Source organism: Phyllostomus hastatus, unplaced genomic scaffold, assembly GCF_019186645.2.
Source record: "Phyllostomus hastatus isolate PE091 unplaced genomic scaffold, TTU_PhHast_1.1 phas_contig_150, whole genome shotgun sequence".
In the NCBI taxonomy this organism is placed as follows: domain Eukaryota; kingdom Metazoa; phylum Chordata; class Mammalia; order Chiroptera; family Phyllostomidae; genus Phyllostomus; species Phyllostomus hastatus.
In genome coordinates this window covers 34,080,891-34,097,927 of record NW_025333611.1, presented here as the reverse complement: position 1 = coordinate 34,097,927, position 17,037 = coordinate 34,080,891, and the positions used below count along the sequence as shown (strand labels likewise).

Genomic DNA, 17,037 nt, shown 5'->3' with positions numbered 1-17,037 from the left:
TATGACCTACGTGCAGAGTTTAAAACATAACAAAATAAAAATCCATGTGCCCACCGCCCTGTCCCCGGGAGGTATGTGTTTCATAGCATCGGCCCCTCCCCACCAGAGGTGGCCACCACCTCCGTTGTTGTGGTTAATCATTTCTTTGCTATTTTTAAGTTCTATCGAATATGTGAATATCCTCAAATTCTGTATTTTATTTTGTCTATTTTTTACCATTTTATAAATGGACTCATGTTGGAGGTGTTTCAGGCGAGCTTTCGTTGCTCAACAAAATCTTCTCAGACTCGTGCATGCTGACCCTGTGCATTCATTTACGCTACTGTATCGACCTTACTTACTATAATCCAGTGAATGAATAATAAGCCAGGATTTATGTATCTATTTCATACTGATACATAGGGTTTTTTTTTTCAGTTTTAGCTATTAAAATAATAATTTTTTTTAAAAAGGACATGAAGCTGTGGCCAGAGTGTCGCCCCATGCACTGAATGGCTGAGGGTTCGATCTCTGGTCAGGGTGCCTACCTGGGTTCAGGTTTGAGCCCCGGTTGTGGGTCACATACAGAAGGAACCGACTGATGCTTCTCTCTCTCTCTCACCCTCTCTCTTTCTCTCTCCCTTCCTCTCTCTCTAAAAATCAATAAAAATATCCTCAGGTAAAGATAAAGAGAAAAAGGACCTGAGATTCATTAATGTGAAAATGTACAGTACAAATACAACATGTACTATCAGAGGGAAATGGATGTGGAGTACATGAGGACTTTCTGTACTTTCGTCGCATTTTTTTCTGTAAATCAAAGATCATTCTAAAATAAAAATGTTATTTTTTAATGTTCTCCTGCTTCAATTTACATTCCATATTGCGAAAAGGTTATTTTTAAAACCAGTGCCATGAGGAACATATTTGCTTGGACTTCTGATGCACCTGCGCAAGAGCTTCTTTACAATGCACTCCAGGGTGAGACTCTGGGTCACCGAGTGCACGCACCCTCGGTGTCACTAGGCACCGAGTGTCAGAAGTGCCCGTTTACTGCCCCGAGTAGGAGAATTCCTTTTACTTCACAGCCCGGGCAAGACTTGTGATATCTGCCTTTTTAATTTTTGCCTGTCTGGTGGGTGTAAAATGTTATCTCACTGTGGTTCAGTTTTGCATTTCCCTGACTACTAACAAGGCTGAACATCTCTTTATATGTTTATTGGCCATCTGTGTTTCCTGTTCTGAGAAATGCTTATTCATGTCATTTACCTTTTGAAAAACTTTTCTAGTGGGTTATCTTTTTCCTATTGATAAAGAGGATTTTGTTACACATTCTGGAAACTACTCCTTTGTCATTTAAAGTGATATATATTTGTCCTAGTTTGTGCCTTTTTATTCTTCATATAGTAAATTTGATGAATATTAAATTGCCTCAGCAATTTGGGTGGTTTATTTATGAAATCCTTCCCTTTGGCTGGAGAGCTCCTGTTTGCGCCTTCAGATCTGCTCCCGGCCCTTCTCTAGCCTTCCCTGGGCCCCGGGAGGGGAGGCAGACCTGTCTGGGCTGAATTCACGACTTCCTTGGTCAGGGCTCCCCACAGGTTTGGCCGTGAGGAGCGGTGACACGCAATCGAAGGTCAGTCAAGTCAGGGAGTTTGTCCTCTCAGTTCTCTCCTTGCAAAGTTGCTGCAGGTCGGCTGTGTCCCTTGACTGAAGATCCCCCCTCCTGCCTGTGGGCCCTCTCTGCACAGCCCTCTGAGCCTCTGGGTTTTGGTAGCTGTTCCCTGTCCTGTTACAGCTCCTATCACCCCCAGGGGGCTGCACTTTCCCTCGAGGTTTCTCTATGCCCTGTTCTCACTTTTGTAACGGTCCCTTTTTCAAAAAACCTCTCCTGAAGTTATCCAATATGCGTGTACCAGCTGTTTCCAGCTGGATATGCTCACTCCAAGGTCATATTTTCTTCCTTTCTTTAATTAGTTTTTTAATTAGTCTATCTCTACCCCCGGATCCTCAACCTTGGCACTAGTGCCATTTTAAATGGGATAATTCTTTGTCGTAGGGGCTGTCCTGGGTATAGTTCAGTGGCATCCCTGGGCTCTGCCCCCGATGACGAGAGCATCCCCTCCTTCCTCTTTAGCTGTGGCAACAGAAACCTGCCGAACGTTCGAACGTTCCCCGGGGCCAGGGCAGCACCCTCTGCCGAGAGTCACTGCTCTCCCCCACGCCAACACCACGCTGACCGGATCACTGAAGCCTGACACCCAGTGGGCGTCTTCTTCGCTCCCATCTTCTTCAGCGTTGTGCTGGCCGTGCGTGCACCCTCGCTCTTCGTGTGCGTTTTAGTAAGCCCCTCCCCCCACCGGTTGCTGGGGCGTTCATTGGAGCTACACTGAATTTATGGATCAGTTTCCAAGCTACGGTATCGGTGTCCCAGTCCGTGCGCTTAGTGCGGGAGGTCTCTGCCTTTGTTAAGGTCCTTTTTACTGTCTTTCAATAAAGTTTTAAGTTCTTTCCCATTTTTTCTGAGATTTATTCTTTGGCACTTCATTTTTGGTAAGTATTATAAATGTCCTTAAAATTACATTGCTATTTGTTGGTGATACGTGTAATCGATTTTGTATGTGATCCAGCAATTTGTTAAACAAACTGTTTCCTTTCAATTATTTGACTGGCTCTACATTCTTTTGGGTTTTATTTTTGTCATATTGTATCATCTGCATATATATGCATTATATGTGCTATATGAATATACGAATTTTGTTTCTTGCAATATGATCCTCATACTAAGTAGTTCTGCTTGTGTTTTCTTGTGAAGTCAGGACCTCAAGTCACAGTTTTTAACAGAAGTGGAGTTAATAGTATCCAGGGCCACCACTAGCCCATAGCAAGCCTTTGTGCAAACAGAAGCCTCTTCCTCAAGACACTTGATTTCCATCCGGTGGGAAGTTGTCACAACATGGATGGAAACCCGTGATGTCTCTGATGCTTGCGGGGCTCCGTGGGCCTGTGCGGGGCACACAGCATTCCTGCAGGGGTCCTGTGCTGCCCTGCTTTGAAAGGGATACTTAACATATCACACCACTGAGCACAGTATTTGTTGTAAGCTTATCAGATTAGTGTTCCCTTCTGTTTGAACTTTGCTAAAAGTAGTTTTGGTAAGTGGATATTACTTTTTTTAAAGATTTTATTTATTTATTTACTTACTTCCTTACTTCCTTATTTATTTATAGAGAAAGAGGAAGGGAGGGAGAGAGGGAGAGAAACATTAATGTGTGGTTGCCTCTTGCACGCCCCCTACTGGAGACCTGGCCCGAAACCCAGGAATGTACCCTGACTGGGAACTGAACCGGCAACCCTTTGGTTCATAGGCTGGCACTCAATCCACTGAGCCATACCAGCCAGGGAGGATATTAAGTTTCAATAATGCTCTTTTTGTGCATTGATGTGTGATTTCTTTCTTTAATTGGTTAATGTGGTAAATGACATTAAGGAATTTTCAGCCCCTACCAGGTAGCTCAGTTGGTTGGAGCATCGTCCTGATACACCAAGCCTGTGGGTTCTATCTCTGGTCTAGGCACTCACGAGAAGCAACCAGTGAGTGCACAGACGGGTGGAGCAGCAAAATCGAAGTTTCTCTCTCTTTCGCTTCCTTCTTGTCTCTCTCTAAAATTGATCAAGCAATAAATGAATGTTCTAGTGCTGCATCCTGAATTCCTGGAATAAACTGAACTTCATTACTATGCAATAACCTTTTACATGTGCTGGTTTTGGACTCAGAGCATTTTGTTCCCAATTTTCGTGTCCATGTTCGTGATCGTATATAAGATCATAATTTTCTAATACTGTCACCCTCTGAGTTTACTAGAGTATATTTTAGCTTCACAGGAACAGCTGGGAAATACTCCACTTTGTCTATTTTCTGGAGGAGTTTATGCTTGGCATTACTCTGACTTGAAGGTTTGGGAGGACCCACCTGTAAAACTGGCCTTTGTATATTCTTTGTAGGGAGATTTTTTAAAACAACTAATTCCATTTCTTTAATGGTCCTAAACCCTTCAGATTTTCTATCTTCTTACATCAGTTTTTATAATTTTCACTGGCATTGGCCCCAAATTTCTGTGCCTTCTCAGATGCCTCCACTGCCACCCACACCAAGTCGCCCCTTCGCTTCTGGCTGTGGGTGAAATGCTGTGTCCTGTGGAATGGGGCCTGGCCCCTCCTGTGGCTGCCCAGGGCCAGGTGACGCAGTTCGGACGGTCAGGGAGGAAAGCTCCTGTGGAGAAAACCTTGACCAATGGGATTTGAGAGGGAAAGGGAGGCTGGTGTACAAATTTCCCTCTCCTTTGCCCTTTCTCTGCTGTGGTAAGGCATACTTTTTCCTTTCAACACTTCTGGAGAAATTCCCTATAATAAACCAACATACCTGCTGAGGGGCTTCGTGCCTTGGTGTGACACTGTGGCCGGCACAGTGATGTGTCACTCCACCTGGATGTATCACGTCACTTGCTGCACATCTTTCTTGTCTCACCTCCCTTTTTTCCTTACCCTCACCAACCTAGGCTTACAACTCCCAGATAAATTGCCAGCCCTTTAATCCTTGCTGCAGGCTCTTGCTTCCTGAGGAGACCGATGGCATTTGGCATCCCATGTAACATACCCTTGGAATAAAATTTTATAGTTGGATTGCTTGCCTCTCTAAAATAACAAAAACCTGTTACTGGGGATAAGTAGGTTGGCAATAATGTCTAGCATTTGGTGGCTTTTCCATTTCTTAAGCTTTTAGCTCTGGTGACTTTGGATGGAGAGGAAGACAATGGAAGATGGAGTGGCTGGGATGTGTGAGAATCATGTCCATTACACGGATTGTGGAGTGCGGTGACTCTTTTGACAGTACTGGAGAGCTTACTAAAGACAGCGAGAGGCTTGGGACAGCCTGATGGCAAGTTAAGATTTGCTCTGGACGCTGAAAGATGTCCGCAGCAATGCTAAAGGAGGCCCCTCCTTAACTCTTGCAGCCGCAGGGCAGTCTGAGCTGAAAACGGCTCACAGTCCGGTCACATGCCGGTCTCTGCAGAGCTTCAGAGGATGCGAGTTGTGCACCTTTGACACTCTTCTGTGTCGCCGTCAGGAAAGGGTGGGACCACAAGACCTCGGTTAGGAACATTTGAGAGTCAAAACCTGAGAAGAGGGTATGGGGGGATAAATGGTGAGGGAAGGAGACTTGACTCGGGGTGGCGAGCACACGATACAATATGCAGATGATGTGTCATACAGTTGTACCTCTGAACCTATATAATTTTATTAACCAGTGTCACTCCAATAAATTCAGTAAAAAGTAAAAGAAAAAAACATAGAGCAGCAAGAATCTAATAGCAATCAGGGTGCCTTATCTTTGACTCTCAGGGATCCATAGTGGTTAAGACGTTAAAGCATTCCTAGAGGCAGGAGAGGTGGATAATCAATCAATCAGCCTTGCTGCTCAGTGGGCATGTAGTCAGATAGAATCAAGAGCTTGTGGGCAGAGGCCTGATGTCAGCCACCACAGGGGAAAACCAGGCCCTTTCTTGACTTCCCATGTCTAAGGCAGTTCCTAAGTTCAGTCTCCATTCATTCAACAGGAGGCCCCTACAATCCCGCCTCATGTGCTTGCAATAAACCTTCCGCAGTTCGTTACTAAAAAGACTGAGTCATCATCAGAATAACCTCGCACTGGTAAAGGAAATGCCCAGACTTTCCAAAACGGGCGCACACGAGGTCTGGGCTGACACCGGCACCCAGCAAACCTGAATGACTCCGCGATGTTCTGGTCAGAATGGAACTTACGGAGGGTGAATAATAAATGGAGCTGTGGCATAAGTCTTTTTTACACCCCGTGACTATTTTTCTCATTCCTTATACCTAGGATAAATACTCCCAGCACCTGGGAGAACTTTCACAGGGGCTCTGGGATCTATGAAGTGAGAGTCAAGTGGAAGGCCTTGAAGTTATGCCAGTCCGGATCGAGAAGGTCAGTCACAGGCGATGTACAACACAGTACTCCACTTCTGGATGACTGTCAGCACAAAACACTTGAACGGGCAACAGTGCCAGTCCCTTTCACACTCCCCTTCAACTTGCCCTTCTGGCCTCTGCAGAAACCAGGACAGCTGAAGTCGGGCTGTGGCTGGACAGCTGATACGGATGAGCCTAGCCCTGCAGTTCAGAATGAGAAGGAAAGCTTGTCAAGTCGTTTTTAAACTGCTCGAAAGAATTGGAGAGCTAACATGGCGGTGAAAACCTAAGAGTCCAAGTTCTTGGAAGGAAAGCGTAGAAGCAAGCCTGACAGTTGGCTTAGCTTTTTGCCCTGGAACATATACAGATGGGAGAGCTGTGGTTGAGAGCTTGAGAAGCCGAGAGAAGAGCTTAGGCCGAGGGACTGGATGCAGCAGAGTTTGGGGCAGTCTCGTGGGTAGAGGGGAACAAAAATGGGAGCTCAGGGCCCCCAGCTAGGAGGGGCTTTCCACGGGGGCCCCTGAAGAGTTTGACTCTGAGAGGAAGAACCAACTTCAAACAGACCGGCCTTTTAACACCAAACCCAGTTTTCCATCAGCTGATTCTCAGACTCAATTGAGATGACCTGTTCTTACACTAATTGAGTTCTAGAAGAAAAGTAAATCATTTCTGGAGGAAGATAACATCATCCTGTACAAAGCAGTAACTGTGTAATTCCTTCTTGCATTCCTTCCGAGATGATTCATCTCCTTCGCGAGTACAATCTAGCAAAGCCCTTTTAGTGAGAGCTTATTGGTAATGAGCTCTCTTTTACTTACCTTAAAATGTTTTCAGCTGACTTAAAAAATGGGCACAAGATATGGACACCTCCCCGAAGAAGATATACATATGCAAACAAGCATGTGAAAAGCTGCTCCACATCATATGTCTTTACGGAACTTCAAGTTCAAGCCATGAGATACCACTCACTACATACCTATCAGCACAACCGAACCCAAAACACTGACGACACCACATGCTGGTGAGCGTGTGGAGCAGGAGGAACCGCCTTCGCGCAGGTGGAACTGCAAGTGGGACAGCCACTGTGGAAGACACTCTGACAGTCTTTTATAAAAATAGACATGCTCTTACCATGTGACCCAATAATCATGCTTTTTGGTATTGACACAAATAAATTAATAACTTATAGCCACACACACAAACCTGCACAAGAATGTTGATCTCACCTTTATTTATAATTGCCAAACATGGGAACAACCATGATGGCCTGCAGCGGGAGGTGAATGAATAAACTGTGATACATCCCCAATGGAATATCACTCAGGGCTAAAAGGACATGAGCTATCAAGCCATGACAACAGAGGAATCTTACATGCATATTACTAGGTAAATACAATGAGGAAGCCAATCTGAAAAGACTACCTACTGTATGAGTCCAATGATATGACATTTGGAAAAGGCAAAACTATAGAGGCAGTAAAAATATTAGTGGTTTCCAGGGGTTGGGGGGGAGGTGGGATGAAAGGGTGGAGCACAGGGAATTTTTAAGGCAGTGAAACCATCCCATATGATACTATATTGGTGAACACATGTAGAAAAACCCATAGAGTGTACAACAGCAAGAGTGAACCCTAATGTGACAATGACATTAGTGGGTGACAATGACATGTCAGGGTAGGTTTTTAGACTACAACACACATACCCAGGTGTTGATGGTGGGGAGTCTGTGCCCGTGTGACATCGGAGGCATCTGAAAACTCTGGGCTTTCTGCTCAGTTTTGCTGTGAACCCAAAACTGCTCTAAAAAAAACCAGATCTATCTTTAAAAAAACATTTCCAGGTCATCCTTATTCTTGAAAGAAGTGTTTACTGTTCACAGAATTCTAGGTTAATCAGCTTCTCCCCAGAGCATGTTGAAAATAGAATTCTGCTGTCATTTGTCTTCCACGTCTTGCCGTTGAGAGCTCTGCTCTCGTCTTGTTGGATCTCCTTTGTCGGCCATCTAGCTCTTCCTCCCGGCTGCTCTTAGAGCTCTGCACTCTGTGGCCCACAGAGGGGTGAAGCTGCTGGCTGCAGGACTGGGCTCGCACCGCGTGGTGTGGGGTCTGTCTGCCCTGCCTCTGAGCTCCTGCAGAGGCCGTTCCGAGCGAACGTCCACACTGCACCACGTCAGAAAAGCCCTGGGTCTCCTGCGTTGGTTTTCCACATGTGTGCTGGTGCTTCATTTTCTGCCCACTGTTCCTCCCTTCTGTGTGTTCCTGAACCGGGGGCGGGGGGGGGGGGACAGAAACGTGGCCTGTCTGCCCCTCATGGAGGTGGACCCCTGTGTCATCCCAGGCACCAGAGGAAAAGGTTTCCTTTTAGTGCCTGGCATGGATGGAATTGTGTTCTCCCGAAATCCGTAGGTTGAAGCCCTAGCCCTCAGAAGGTGACTGTTTTGGAAATAGGACTTTTAAAGAGGTGAGTTGTCATGTGGCCCCGAGGGTGGGCCCTAATCTCCTCTGACTGGTGTCCTTGATAAGAAGGGGAGATTAATCCTTACAGAGAGATTCCAGGGCCACACACACACACACACACACACACACACGCAGAGGGCAGACCACGTGAGGACCCCACAAAGCAGCCATCTGCAAGCCAAGGAGATGGACAGCAGAGAAGCCGGCCCTGCGGACACCTTGATCATGGAATCTCCACCTCCAGAACCGTGGGAAGGTTCATTTTTGTTTTTAAAGTCCCCCAGTTGGCAGTTTTCTTGTCATGGCTGTCATGGCAGATTAGCAAGTGAATGCAATGCAAACTGAACTTCAGCCCTTCCGTCACCGGCTAGTTGGTCAATGAAGCAGGACTGGGCTGGGCTAGACAATTTGCTCTTGAAGGCCCTGAAAGAAGTTTTGGGGTTATGCCATGGCGAGAGGGGTGGGGTCTTCCCCGAGTGTGAGTGGCCAAGGCCAAAGGCTCCGTCTTGGTGTTTGCTCAGATCTCAGAGGTGCCTGGACCATTTCCTCCTGGCGCGTGTTTGCCAGCGGCTGGGCCGACCTCATCTAGGAGCAAGTCTGGCATTGTATTGAGAGGAAGGAAGGGAGTGGGGCCGTTTCCAGGCTCTGTGCATTGACTTCTCTGCTCAGAGGTAGCTAGTCACATGGAACTTTTTTTGGCTTCTGTACGTGACTCTGGGAAAAACTGTTGGGAGGAAGATTGCCTAACAAGCACCTGCCCAGGTTGCCCGAGTCCCCGTGGTGTACCACTTGGCTGCTGGTTTAGTAGGACTGACATTTCATTCAAAGACATGAGAATGGTCCAATGTAGTGGGAACCAGCTATCAGTATAGTTGCCACGGACCTGGGCATTTCACGATGGAGGTGTCAGTTACAAAGTTGGCTCTCACTGGCTTGTTTCAGAAAGGCTCGGGGTCTGTTCTCACGGACAGCAAGCTTTCTTGGCTCCTGGTAACCACTACAGCACTGGCTACAGAGCTGAGTAAAATATGGGGACAGTGACGATGGGGGAAATGAATGAGTTTCCTGTCTCTGCAGGTTTAGTTATATGAACTTGGATTAACTTCCTCTTCTTTAAAAAAATTTTTTTCCCATTTTTCAATTACATTTGACATGCAATGTTATATTAGTTTCCAGTGTCACCTCCTCTCCTTACTCACTAGTCAGGTGGACAGTGTGGAAGACATGGACCTCACACTCTGGTGAATTCTATAGACAAGTACCTTGTATGTTCACCCACCCCTGCCCTCCCTCGTTTCTTCTCCTGCAGACTCTTACGTGCCACTTACTGTGCTGGGGACACCACCATTAGCTGTCTTGGGTGTGCTGGTCAGCCATTGTACCTACTTCACTGATCTCCTAAGGCCAAGAGAATAAGTCTCCTTCATAAATTACAGGAGTTTTGGAATGAGATGTAGCAGGGTTCGAATCCCATTGTAGTAACTCTGTGACCTTGGCTAGTAATTTAAACTCTCTGAGCCTTTGATTCCATATCATAAAAAAGAAATGTTATCTCACATTGTCTGGTGATGAAAATTAATTAAGATACTGACATGAAGTGTCTAGGAAAACCCTACCCCAGAGCAGGTAGTCAGCAAGTGGCAGTCTGCTCCTCTTCCTCGGCGAAGTCCTGGACTCTGTGCACACTGGCTGAGGGTCTGTGGTGTTAGATATTAGTGCTGCTCTTCAGGGGTCCTGACTGTCTTCTCTTCCCGGGCACATGGGCGTGTCATCACTCTAACTAACATGATGCAAGTGGAAGTATTTAAGGACAGATGTGTGATTTTCCCTGACTCTTGTTTTCTGCTGAGGGAATTGCAAAAGCACCATCAAGGCTGCCTGGCCCCACACCCACAGTTGACTTGGTGTGATTAGGAACACACTATGTTGCGTCCCACCCCTGGGGTCCCGGGGACCAGTCACTGCAGCACCACCTGGACTACTCAGGCTGATTCATGTGCAGAGATGCATAAGTTGTACCTGCAAACACCGCCAGACAAAAACAAGAGCTCTGATAGGGAAACATTCAAAGTAATGCAGGGCACTCAGAAAGGAGCAGCCAATACTGCTGATACTGCCGGGCTGGCAGGGAAAGGAGGAAGGAGGACACACGTGAGCTGGACTGTGGGAGCCAAGGGAGGGAAGCGAGCGAGAACACCTCAGGGGCAGCTCCACGCCCCCTGTCTGGGGAAGGTGGCTGTGCCAGGTCAGTGTGCGCCGAGGCACACGGATGTGCAGATCACGCGGTGTTTCGGGAAGAATGACCCCTAGCACTCCCTACGGAGCATCTCCGTGACGAGTATTTTCCCCACAGAACACTTCTCCATGGGGCATATAGAATCCGTGTCTTCCGACACAAGCCTGTCGACCAGGATTTACACAGGAAAATATTGTAGTCATGGCCCCCAAACCTGATGCATTTTTTTTAAACAAAGTGATGGGACGGAGCTCAACAGAGAAAGTTTTAAGTTCACTCCAAATGTAATTGATAACGCAGCACAGTTCACAGAAGGCCATTGGAAAGGCTCTGGAGGGCAGCTGAGGGGACACACAGCGTGTTAGGAGACGAAGCAGTCCAGCAGTCCTGCTGCTGATCTGGTGATCAGAGAGCACTGCTCTAAATGTTTTACACCCTCCTTTTACCACAGTTTGCTAAATAAATATATAAAAGCCAAAAAGCATTTCACAACCTAACACATTAGCTTATCGTTTATACGCAGGCACTTTACTGTGTTTTATGTTTTGGAAAATTGGTTGAGGATTTTCAATTGAGATGTAATGCACTAGAAATGTTCCCATTTAAAAGAATTGGACCGAGGCTCCTGCAAACAGTGTTAAGTGAAAGATGCCAATATTTCTGGCAGGGCTTAGAGGGGGCCGAGTGTGACCCATGAAGGAGGCTGGACCTGAGGTAGCACTGAGCCAGAGGTTCTCCTGCCCATGGGGACAGGAGTGACATGGGGACACGAGTGTATTTTTTATATCAGCAGCCCTGACTTACACACATGGGGAGAGCCTGAAGCAGGGAGCTGGTGACGGCGGAGTCTGGGCGGGAGGCAGTGGGGTTGGACAGGGAGTCGGAGAGACACTCAGAGGCTGAATGCTGGATGGGAAGGCACGGAGGGTAGAAGTCCGAGAGTTGGTCAGAAAGGTGACAGGGAGGAAATGAGGGTCGGAGGCGCCACCCTGGGGGTCCTCAGAAAAAGAGGAGAAGGAAGGAGGAGGAGGAGCAACAAGGGCAGGTTTCAGGGAATAAGGATGACGGACAAAGAGTGACTCTGGCTTTGTGTGCATTATTTGATGTGTTCTTTGCTGAGGTCCCCCAAAGACCAGCCTGCTGGCCCACACTGGCAACCCTGCGCTCCTGCTGGAAAGAACAGTCATCACTGAGATAGACTGAACACAGATGCTCTCTTATTGGGATGAGCTTTGGGGAGGAAAAGCAAGACTCCCAGAAGTGTTCCTGTCACTTGGAGGCTGCCAAATCCCTCTTCCCGTAGGGCCCCCAAAGCAGTCACGCCTGGGTGAGAGGCAGAAACCTGCTCCCTCTGGCCAGCGACCATCCAGATGGCTCTGCTTCTACAGGGAAGATTGAACCAGCTGGAGAATTGTAGTTCCTGCCTTCAAAATCCTTGACACATCTAAGAACTTCCATTCTCATAGTTGCATACTGCCCCAATTGCTTTTAGCTTCTCTGAGACCTGCCAGGTTGGTAAGAGTTCATCAGTGAGATTTCAGATAGGATATTCCCGTCTTAAACCCACATGAACTATATTGAACTGTGACAAGGAAGTGGGAAGATGACCTTTTTTGAGAGAGAATGTCAGTCTACAAGGGCAGGGAATTTGGTCTGTCGTATTCACTGACGGGTCCAAGTCCTTAGAATAGTCCTGGCAAGTGAGGGGGCTCTATGAGTACTGGCTGGTTTGAATTAGATTGGCATTCACTCCTGGCACAAGTCGAGTTTCCTGTTTCCTGTCAGCTTCTAGAGCAGTCGGCTGGGCTGCGCTGACCTTTTCATTGACTCAGCTCCAGCACCAGTGGGGTTTGGTGGAAGCACTGGTGAGGGGCCTGGGCTGGGGGAGTCTGAGTTCGTGCACCAAGGGAAACACCTGCTTATACAGAAGGACTTGCGTGCTCCCACCTGGGGTTCCTCGCAGACTGCTCTGGCCCCTCTCCTGCACCCACAAACAGTAGGAGAGGTTGCTCCACACGAGCAATTGAGCACATCCCAGGCAATCCACGCAGACGACGCCCAGGGCAGTGGCTCCGCCCAGGAAGACTTTCTGCACAGGCCAACACGGTGTCCCAGCACGCAGAGCAGGGCCTGTGGTCAGTAACGGAGCAAAGAAATCAGTGGCACAGTGAACTATTTGCTACTTTGTCTCACCTCCGGGTCTCAGCTTTAAAATCTTGAGTATATTGTAAAGAATGTATTTTCTGGATCCCTGAGAAATTTTTGCAAGCTGAAAGACCTCCACTTGTAGTGCAGAGAGTCATAAGCGGGCAGATAGAGTGTTGTTCTGCCCAGTTTTCCTCTGCCTGCCAGAACACAGGTTGGTGGGGACCTTGAGAACCCAGCCTCCCCGACATAACCGGCTGCCAGCACCTCTCTGCCTCTTTTGTTAGGCGCAGTGTCAGGTGAGGTGCAGAACAGCTCCCCCAGGCCACTGGGCTCTGGGCTCCACAAAGAGGGTCTTTCTGGATCTTTTCCTGAACCAGAAGTAGGATCGGCCCGCCGAATTCTTTTCATAGGCTGAGATGAGACCTAGTTTCAGATTCATACACTGTCCTATTCATCTAGGACCACTGTCCTACTGTCCTCCTCACAAGGGGAGCCTTGAAACTCACTTTAATTTCTTTTGGCTAGTCCTAGAAGGTCTATGCATTCATTCCTTCATCCATTCATTCATTTATCACCTACCATTTAACCTGCATCATCCTAGGTTCTGGGTAAACTGTGGAGAGGAGACCAGCCTCAGCCCCTGCCAGTGTCCCTGCTGCCCATACCCCTGCTAAGTCCTGCTGCACCACGTCCACATGCCCAGCAACCCTGTGCCTTCTGCTGCCAGCACGACGGGAGCGCTCGGCCGGCACACACGCAACCTCTCCACGCTCAGCCTGTTCTCACACACACACAGTGCTCACTTCGGCAGAAAGAAAAAGGCCAGCAGCAGAACAGAACGAGAGTGGTCTCTTTTTGTTTTATTGGGACATAGCATTACATGAAATAAATACTAAGTTTCCAAATCCTTAACCATTCCATAAATAATATTAAGTTAACGGACATGTTTATAGGATGTTGTATTAAATAAGATAAAAGTGTACATCTATTTTGCCTGGAACAGACTGGAGGAAAATACTTCCAAGAGTCTTATATCTGAAATATATCTTGAAAACTTTATTTTTGTGCTTTCTGCCTAGATGAGGTAGTGAAGTAGCAGTATGCCTGAAATGACTGATACTTTGCCTTGGAAGTTTAATTACATTGAACACGAAGGCCCTACCCTTGGCTGACCCTCATCTTCATGGTAAGAAAACATCCTTCTCCTCCTCCAAAACCCTTCGCTACAAGAAGCCAGTTTAGTCTTCATTTTCCATTGGCCACTCAGTGTTCATCACACCAAGAAACCTCTGCAGGTATTCCAGGAATTTTTTTACTCTCCATCGTTCCCCTTCACACTTAATTTTCTGTGAAAAAGAGCAGAGAAGAGGTATTGTAGGAACCTGTCAATTCCTGTAAAACTAGGCACAGCCAAACAAACACACTGAAATTCCCACGAAATGTTTCCGCTCACCCTTTGGCCATCTATGTACTCTTTTATGGAAGACAGGTTTTGGAAGAGTTTTTCCACGGCGTCCCCTTGTGCGGTCTGATTCTTCAGTGTCTCCACCCCCCGGAAGACTTCTTCAATGCACAGTTGGTGCTGAATGAGGAAGGTTTAAAAAACATAAGTAATCCAATCAAGGTAGGAAAAATTTGTCCCAAACAGCTGGACTTTGTTTTGTGGTGTTTACGTGAGTTCCCATCTACAAAGAGTTGTTTGCTTGTTCCCCTCTGAGGCGGCACCAACTCGCACCACGATAGAATTTCTAAAAGTAGGCATGGCTTATATCCTTCCTGAGGAGTTTTGCAAACTCCTGATATAAAAATTCAGTACTGAACCAAAAATAAAATGTTTAGGAAGCGTAATACAACTACATTACTGACTGACCTTACATCAGAGGTTATTTTGATAGTTCTACCTGATCGTCTTATTCTATTTAGACTGATGAAGTCACCAATTTTACATTTCAGTGTGACCATGACTCGCTGCAAATGCATGCCATTCCATCACACATCGTGGTTGTTTTTCAAATGTGGAGGTGAATGTTAACACACAGCACTCATTGTATATTTCAATGTGTACTGAGTATGATTCTAAAGATACTACCCTGAGCGGCTCACACTTTCAAAAAGGCATTAAAGTGAGGAAAGCTGCCAGTGGTCAGAGCCGAGTGGGTACCAAGGGGCACCTCTCATCTGACAGCCTCCCCAAAGGTCCTGAGCTGCTTGTTGAATATTCTCTACTTGTGGTAAAGTCATTCTTGATATTTACAAGTACAAAGATTCACACCCCACACGTAAAAACAGAATACAGGACATAAAAACAGTCCTGATGATAACTACTGCTTCACAGCCTAAAGCATGCAATTTGCTTGTTCTCACAATCAGACTTCAACTTACGTCTTTATGTCCAGGAGTAGGGATCATCAGGTTCTGAAAAGGAAAGGAAATACAGTCACCCTCAAAGCACTCAAGCATTCATGACCGAATAAAACGACCGTGAAATGGTTACCAGTTGTCTATTACACACACTTGTAATTTCATTATTCATAACAGATCTTTAAGCATTAGCCACACCAGTGATCTCCGGTGCCTTCTGCAGACTACAGCACTCAGGAAGTAACGTTACCTCGTCACCTATCAGCAGAGCCTGGTGAGTGGAGAGCAGCGCCATGGTCTCTGCCACCAGCCTTTGCATGGGACTCAGCACGGCAGCAGCACACGTAGAAGCAGCTCCAAAAGCTAGGAGACTCAAGTGCAGAAGCATTCTCATGGCTCTGAAATGTGCAGCGCTTGCCGTGGGCAAAGAAAGTGCATTGTTCAGATGGTATCCCCAACCAATTTATTCTCTCTCTCTTTGAGGAAATGAATAATTTCCATCCATCAGATAGAGACTGTCTAATAATGGCATATTATGAAACCAAATGTTTCCAATGCCTTCTATCTTAAACAAAATTCATTTTTATCTTTTAATAATAAAAATCCCTGTTTTTCCCCCTTCAAAAACATTTTCTAGTACCAAAGAAAACCTCTGGGTTGATATGTCATTGCCCCACATTTGCATTTTTTAAAGTCAGAAGACTGAATTTCCTCTTAAAAGATAGTCATAAAAAGAGAGAAGTATGATATAAACCACTAAATAGAATTTTATGCTAAAATACACAAATATTGAGAACTTTTTTTCCAGGTTTACTAAATTCAATCACGGTGGTTGCTAGACTGATTTTCTTTTTTTTGTCTAAAGATTTTATTTATTTATTTTTAAAGGGAAGGGAAGGGAGGGAGAAAGAGAGGGAGAGAAACATCAATGCGTGGTTGCCTCTCACATACCCCCTACTGGGGACCTCGCCTGCAACCCAGGCGTGTGCCCTGACTGGGAATCGAACCAGCAACCCTTTGCTTTATAGGCCTGCGCTCAATCCAGTGAGCTACACCAGCCAGGGCTAGATTGATTTTCTTTAAAAGTTGCTGAAAATATTGGTGGGAAGATGGTGATTAGAGCAGAGACCAACAAACCAGAGGTAGGTCAGGTTGGGTGCACTGGGGTCTTGATTTGGACCCTTTGTGTTGTCAGTAACCAAACACCAAACTCAAATTCATTGAAGCCAAACAGGGACTTTACTAGCTTGTGCAACAAACGGTTACATGACTTCATTCTCAGGCAGCTCTCCTACGGTGGTCCTAAATGATGCCAAAACTCCCAGACCTGCGCGTATCCTGTTCATGAGCAGCAGGAAAAAGCGAACTGTGCTGTTCTGACTGGTCCATCAAAAGTCCCCAAATTCAGCCTCCTTGCAACAAGGGATCATATGCTCTCCCTTTTGAACAGTGGCCAGGATTATAGGATATTACTGGTTGGCTTTCCCTGGAGCTGGAGGTTGGCTTCATCCCACCCAAATGGCATACCTAAGAAATATGGGGTCCTCTATGTCAGTAAGAGGGATGTGGATGCTGGAAAGGTGACCAGGAAGGATCCCTCACAGCCACATACCATATTGGCATGGCCTCTCCTTCCTGTCTGACAAGGGTGGGGTGTCTGTTCGCACCCTGGGCAGGCCAGACACGATCGGGGAACCAGCTTTTGTGTTCCTTAGGCTCAGACCAGTAATCCCAGAAGGGAGCCATTGAAGGCCCTTTAAACCACACACTTCCTTGGTCCATAAGGGCACTATAAACCAGTTGCTTTTAATGGAAGGTTTCAGTGAGCATCCCAGAGTGGTTCTGGGTGTGTGGCCTGGAAGCCTG

The 17,037-nt window shown here is 46.6% G+C and overlaps 1 protein-coding gene across 1 annotated transcript; it reads right to left on the bottom strand.

Moving 5' to 3' along the window:
- Positions 1–14,048: 14,048 nt before the first annotated feature.
- On the bottom strand, positions 14,049–15,565 carry IL5 (interleukin 5). The gene is made up of 4 exons (XM_045829889.1): positions 15,422–15,565; positions 15,193–15,225; positions 14,264–14,392; positions 14,049–14,156 (listed from the first exon to the last, which is right to left on the bottom strand). The coding sequence occupies exons 1-4, from the start codon at positions 15,563–15,565 to the stop codon at positions 14,049–14,051; spliced, it is 414 nt and encodes a 137-aa protein (XP_045685845.1).
- Positions 15,566–17,037: the final 1,472 nt, after the last annotated feature.

Excerpts from the sequence above, each read along its gene's own strand:
- IL5 (XM_045829889.1), bottom strand. The coding sequence starts at position 15,565 with ATGAGAATGCTTCTGCACTTGAGTCTCCTAGCTTTTGGAGCTGCTTCT. Across the intron at positions 15,226-15,421 it reads CTCTGCTGATAGGTGACGAG|AACCTGATGATCCCTACTCC; the intron begins GTAACGTTACTT and ends TTTCCTTTTCAG. Across the intron at positions 14,157-14,263 it reads AGTACATAGATGGCCAAAGG|AAAATTAAGTGTGAAGGGGA; the intron begins GTGAGCGGAAAC and ends TCTTTTTCACAG.